The sequence below is a fragment of the Castanea sativa genome, chromosome 8 (assembly GCF_040712315.1).
Source record: "Castanea sativa cultivar Marrone di Chiusa Pesio chromosome 8, ASM4071231v1".
Classification (NCBI taxonomy): Eukaryota; Viridiplantae; Streptophyta; class Magnoliopsida; order Fagales; family Fagaceae; genus Castanea; species Castanea sativa.
The window spans coordinates 39,034,678-39,041,078 of NC_134020.1; the positions used below are offsets into that span (position 1 = coordinate 39,034,678).

A 6,401-nucleotide genomic window follows, 5' to 3' on the forward strand; every position below is an offset into this window, starting at 1 on the left:
AATGAGTACAGAGTCAAGATATATGCAAGGCTAATGGGTGCTTCAATAATTTCATTTTTCTTTTTCTTTTTTGAGAAACCAAATATTTCAACGTAAGGTTAATTTGTGCAACACGAAAACTGCACAATGTTATTGAAGTGGTCCAATTTGATTGCTTTTCTAATGTGTACAGACTAATAGTGGTTAAAGAAGAGTTACCAAGTCTTATATGCTCCATTTGTGGAAAACAATGACCAGTTCACTGACTCCAATCTATAAATAGACATATCCCCATATGCTATATTCCCACCCCTCACCCAAGCAAGAATACGCAGAGTACTAGTTATACCATAAGATAGAGATAACATAACCTCAAAAAATGATGAAAGGTGTTCCTTACCTTGTTACTGTGGCCATTTTGGCTTTGGCATTTTCTCTTGCTTCTGCTTATGACCCTAGTCCTTTGCAAGACTTTTGTGTCGCAATTAACAACACCGATTCTGCTGGTATGTACATGCTCTCTCCTTTTTTCTTTTCTTTTCTTTTTTTATTATTATTATTATTTTTATTTTTTTGATGAACTGCAAATCTACATATCAGCTCATTATTAGCAGTACGTTGAAGTGTTATTATCACCTACGTTATTTCAAGATCGTTTTTAATGAAGTTCCTCACATTGATGAAATTATTATCATCACCTACGTTATATCATCTATATTATATTTTTTTTCCCCTACATGACATGTTATTGTCCATTGTTATTGAGCTGTCTTCTTTGTGACAATAACAAAGTTTTCTTTGTGTAGTATTTGTGAATGGAAAATTTTGCAAGGACCCAACATATGTCACAGCAAATGATTTTTTCTTTTCCGGACTCAATATTCCTGGAAACACAACTGCGAATAAACTCGGATCAAGTGTCAATCTTGTGAACGTTGATAAATTACCGGGTCTTAACACTCTTGGCATATCTTTGGCTCGTCTTGACTTTGCCCCATATGGCTTAAATCCTCCTCACATTCACCCACGTGGCATTGAGCTTTTGGTAGTCATGGAGGGTACTCTCTTGGTTGGATTTGTCACATCCAACCCAAACAAACTCTTTACCAAAATTCTCAACAAGGGAGATGTCTTTGTATTCCCAATTGGTCTTATTCACTTCCAATTCAACATAGGGCAAACCAATGCTGTTGCATTTGCCGGTCTCAGCAGTCAAAATCCTGGGTTGATCACCATAGCAAGCACAGTCTTTGGATCTAATCCTCCAATCAATCCCGATGTTCTCACCAAGGCCTTCCAGTTGGACAAGAATGTAGTTGATTATCTTCAAAAACAATTCTAGTCAAACCACAGTTGGTAAAATTATTTGTAATAAGAATGATGACCATTACAAAGTAGAGTTTGAATATAGTTTACCTTGATTCCTTATACGTAATTTCATAAAAATAATTATTATCAAATAATATTGTCTTGTGAATCTTTCTTTTTTATTTGTCATGGTGTCCAAGTAAATGCCGAGGAATTAGTGCATTACTAAATCTTGAATATACGTTGGTCGACAACGATTGAAATCACAAGCACCTATTAAAACTGACAAAATTTGTATTAAAAGCAACTTTAAAAAAAAAAAAATTGGAAGTTCAACAATTCATTATGAAAAAGCATTATATCTTTCACGTTTCTACCCTGCATGATCAGTATGTGACAGTGATGGAGAAAGTAAAGAGTTGCCGCTAAATTTAAGCTTTATTGATAGTTGATTACTCAGGAAAAATACTTTTATTATTATTTTTTTTTTTGTTGAGAAAAAAACACATACATATAAGGTAGAGGGTTTGAAGTACTTCTAACACAAAGACACATATGAAATTAACTTGCTGTTAGGCTCTATATGTGTATACAATAATTGGCAAACATGTGCCTTCTACTCTTGCTAGCTTCTACTGGAGATTACACTCACACTCTTAGTACATGTGGAATCAAGTTGCAACCCAAGCTTCAGGAATCAAGTGTACATGAGATCTAAAGCATGAACTAGATGTTCATGTTGGAACAGATCTATATCAAAGAAGTTTGTGGGATTCAGAGTTAAGTTTGTAAACTTTACTTAGGTTTACTATGAATTGATCTAATAGTGGATAGTTCTTCTTGGGATTGGTCCCCCTTAGGTTTTTCCTTTAGAACAGGCTATTTCATAAGGTTCCCTAGGTCAACATATCTTGTATTATTTACTTTTCTGCTATGCATGATTTGTTTGATTATTTCTTTAACCTAAGGCTTGCATAATTAATCTAATTAACAACTTGGAATTAAATAGTGTGTTAAGATAATGGAAAATTTGATATCAATTTGTTGTGTAGACAGTGGAGTTATTTATAGTGTGTTAGGTTAAAATGAATTGACCCCTTGCAAATTAATTAATTACCAAAGTTAATTAATCAATCAAATTACATGAAATAACGTGGTAGCACAAATAAATCACCAAATAACTAAATGCAGCGAAAAATAAATTTGACACAGATGATTTGTTTATGAATGGGGAAAACCACCAAGGCAAAACCCCACCAGGTGAATTTAAGGTCACCACTCCTGAGAATCGACCATTATTAATCACAAGTGGTTACAAGTATAAAGAATCTTACTAAACCCTATGACATATCCCAAAATACCAACCTACAATTAAACCCTTATCCCAATACCCAATTAGACTTGTATTGTAGCGGCAATCTCTCCATTCAATGCACGAATCCCAGTACATGACTAACCAATGATGCACAGATCCTAGTACGTGACTAACTCCTTTACACGAATCCCAATATGTGACTCATTCACCAACTTGTGGAAAATATTGGCTGCAAAGTTCTTCAGTTCATCAATAATGAAGATCAAAAAGCTCATTGGTCACAAAACCCGTGGCGTAAAGATGCAGCAACTTCTCTAGAGAAAATGATGAATTAGGTCACAATATGCTTGAATTCTATTTGCATATGTTGTGCACAATCCTATGCATAATGCTATAGCCTTTAAAATAAGCCTTATATATGTCTAGGGTTATGAGAAAAAAAACCCTACACAAATATATTACAATATGCATGTAATCAGATTTGAAAAGTCCAATTTCGTAATTCTCGACAGATACAACTTCTGTCGAGATTCAACATTAAATCTCGATAGAAAGGATTCTGCCGAGTTTTTGTCAAGTTTTAATGAACAACACTTTCTTCACTTGTTTCTTGGTCAAACTTGTTTAGCTTCAATACTCAACTTGAACACTTGTTTCTTGAAGTAATAAACTCATCCTAGATCTGCCCAATTACAAGTAAAATGTGTTTTGCAAAGGATTAGCCAATTACATAAAATATGTCCTAACATAGTGCACTAATGCAAAATAGAAATAGAATATATAATCATCTAGAGAACACAAAGATATGGTATATTTACGGCATTGACAACTTTTTTCTATTAATAAAATCTATAGCTACAACGGCGGAGTGGGAATCTGAACTCTAAATGTCTCCGTTGGAAACACTAACAATTGTGAATTGATCTACAAAACTCTTGGGTACAATATGGGTAGCTTAAATGACATATTATAAATGTATATATGAAGACATCACATTTTGTACCCTTTACAAAATTGGGCCCCTGTTCCCCAATGATGCTGAAATTCTAAGACCCAAGGTTGGATTAACGACCAACCAAATGTTAAATTGACTTGATAAATGTTAAAATGAAAATTTTAACTTTTAATGGGAAAATAAATCTATTTTTGGAAAGATAAAGCCAACAAAACCCTTGACGTGCACGTGCTGGAATCAACCTATGCGCTCGGCCATGATGCATGAACACGTAGGCACAACCTTGCGCACACATGTAGGGTTCTAGAAACTATGGAAGACAAGTTTTCTGCATTAAAAAATAAGGTTCAGAACGAATCCCACATCATCTAGGAGCCATTCCAAATCCCCATTTTCACTATATAAATAGCCATATATGGTACCTTTTCAAAACAGACAAAAATCCCAAGAGAAAACACTAAGATTCACTAGAAATAGTGAATCAAAGAGGGAGTTTTTGACAAAATATCCTCAAGTCAAATTTCTTTTTATTGAGCTTTTTTCTGGCCTTAATCTTCGAGTTCAAGATTACTAATCACTTTTTCATTGATTGTGAATAGATTTCACTGAGGGGAATGGTCAAAAATCAAGTCTAAGAGCTTTTGTTTTGAGGTATTGAGTTCTAAGTTTTTTTCGTTTTTTCTTTTATAATGTTTTTAATCTTGTTTCTTTGTTTGTTTTATGCTTATATAACTTAGTTTTAGTGAGCTTTTGTATTTTTAAGCATGGTATGTTGTTAGAATTATTGTTTTAAGTATTGCCCTGTTCCCCTGTGTTTTCTGTGTTCTGGATTAGGGTTTCTGATCCAGCCTGCACATGCATGCATTATGCATTCGCACGCAAGTCAATGTTTGCACATAAATGTGTTTGACCTAAGCTCGTAGACTTCTATATGTGTGCATATACCGTTGCTCAAAAACCCTCATTTAAGTTTTCTGCTTTGTTTTCTTCATTCATCTCACATGTTATGCCTCTGCTTTGATTCTTTTTTACAGATATAAGTCCTTGTTCTCTGTTTATTTTTATTTGCCTTTCACATGTTTAAATTAGGTTTTATCTTTTGTTTCTTTCTTTTGATGTCATGAATGTTGATACCTTATTTTGTCTGCCATCGATTTGCGTGCTTGACCCCGAAAAATTCAAAAATATTATTTTCTTTCCATAGGGCCGTGTGAACATTTAAAATGATGTGGCGCAACCCGTTCGGATACTAGAGCACTCAAAGTGCCTCTTTTAGCCAAAATGACCAAAATTTCCCTGGTCAACATAGGGTTGACTGAAGGTCAAAAAGGTCAAAATCCTCACAAAACAAAACTTTTCATGATCTTACATCAAACATGAGCTTCTTGGAGACTTTTAGCAGCTTTGACCAAGTTTGACCCGGAGTTGACCCCGGGTGGGCCTTAGAAACTCTAATTTTGATCCAGCCGTTAGAACGGGTTGAAACTAATGCCATTATGAAGATTATTTAGTCTCATTCCAAAAACTGTTCATGGGTCGGAATTGTAGTAAAATGGTTTAGATATCGAGAAAACTATGAAAATAGCGTCTGCTAACTTCCTGCAGCCATAACTTTTGATGCGACCATTGGATTTTCGAGTTCCATACCTTTTTAGAAACTGAAAATGAAAATCTATCCAAGGATGTCAAGATCAACCCTATTAGAGGCCTTTTGAGGCTTGCATTCCTTGGAGGGCCGCTGGTGGCCCTCCAAGGGCCGTTGCCTCAAAAAACGCGTCAAGGGCTATGAATAGCCCTAGGCACCCTCAAACCATGGGAGACCACATTTTTTTTATTCTTTCCTTTTGGCTACGTGTTTTCTCTCTTCCAAACACACCAAAAACTCACAAAAAAAACATCAAAGCTTCTTGATTCTTGCATCTTCACCAACAATACAAGGTAGTGTTATTGTACTCAATCTTCTTCTCCTTGGTTCTACATCTTGGATTAGGGGATTAAGGGCGTGGATGTAGTTTTTTTATCTATCATCCACACCCCTAACCTTCTAAATCCTTTTCCTAGCATGTTCTTGCTATTTTTGCTTGAATAACATGATTTATTGTTCGCTTTGACGTGTTTCTTGCTTTATCTTGTTTCTAGCATCCTTCTAGCTTAGATCCATGTTCTTTTATGCTTGCTCACATGTTTATTTGTCTCGATCTATGTGCTTTGTGCTACATGTTTGTGCCTAGACCTATCTTTTCTATGTGTTGTTTGGCTAGATCTACACATTTCTATGCTTGCTCACATGTTTATTGGTCTCGATCTATGTGCTTTTTGCTTTGTGCCATATGTTTGTGCCTAGATCTATCTTTCCCATGTGTTGTTTGGCTAGACCCGCATGTTTTTATGCTTGTTCACATGTTTGTTGTCTCGATCTACATGTTTATGCTTTATGCCATGTTTTCCTTTCCCTTGTTCATCTTTTTGTTCTATGTTGATGTTAAGGTCACATGTTCACATGCTAGTAGGATGTTTTGGCTATGCCTCGCTCGGATCTATGTATTTATGCCTATTTTGTCATGCTATAGTGTTAGATCCATGCTTTCACATGCTTATATGCTTGGATTCATATTTTTCCATGTTTAGGTGTTAGGATTTACATGTTTACATGCGTGTTTTGCCTATATACCTAAATTTATGCTTTCACACGCTTGTGTGCTTGGATCTATGTTCTCCACATGCTTTTTCCTATATTCCATATACTTGTGCGCTCCATGCCATTTTTGTGTGCCTAGACCTAGGCTATGTTTGTCATGCCATGTGCTATTGTAGCCCTTTTGTCACTTTGTCTTTCTTTCTTGC

The 6,401-nt window shown here is 35.3% G+C and overlaps 1 protein-coding gene across 1 annotated transcript; it reads left to right on the forward strand.

The window, feature by feature from the left end:
* The first annotated feature begins 267 nt into the window (after window positions 1-267).
* On the forward strand, window positions 268-1,498 carry LOC142607892 (germin-like protein subfamily 1 member 7). Its single transcript, XM_075779550.1, has 2 exons — window positions 268-485; window positions 786-1,498. Exons 1-2 carry the CDS (start codon window positions 359-361, stop codon window positions 1,319-1,321), a joined length of 663 nt encoding a protein of 220 aa, XP_075635665.1. The 5' UTR covers window positions 268-358; the 3' UTR covers window positions 1,322-1,498.
* The last annotated feature ends 4,903 nt before the right edge of the window (window positions 1,499-6,401 follow it).

What these genes read in the sequence shown, in the direction of transcription:
- LOC142607892 (XM_075779550.1), top strand. Translation starts at nt 359, where the DNA reads ATGATGAAAGGTGTTCCTTACCTTGTTACTGTGGCCATTTTGGCTTTG. An exon ending in TAACAACACCGATTCTGCTG is followed by an intron (nt 486 to 785) that starts GTATGTACATGC and finishes TTCTTTGTGTAG; the next exon opens with TATTTGTGAATGGAAAATTT.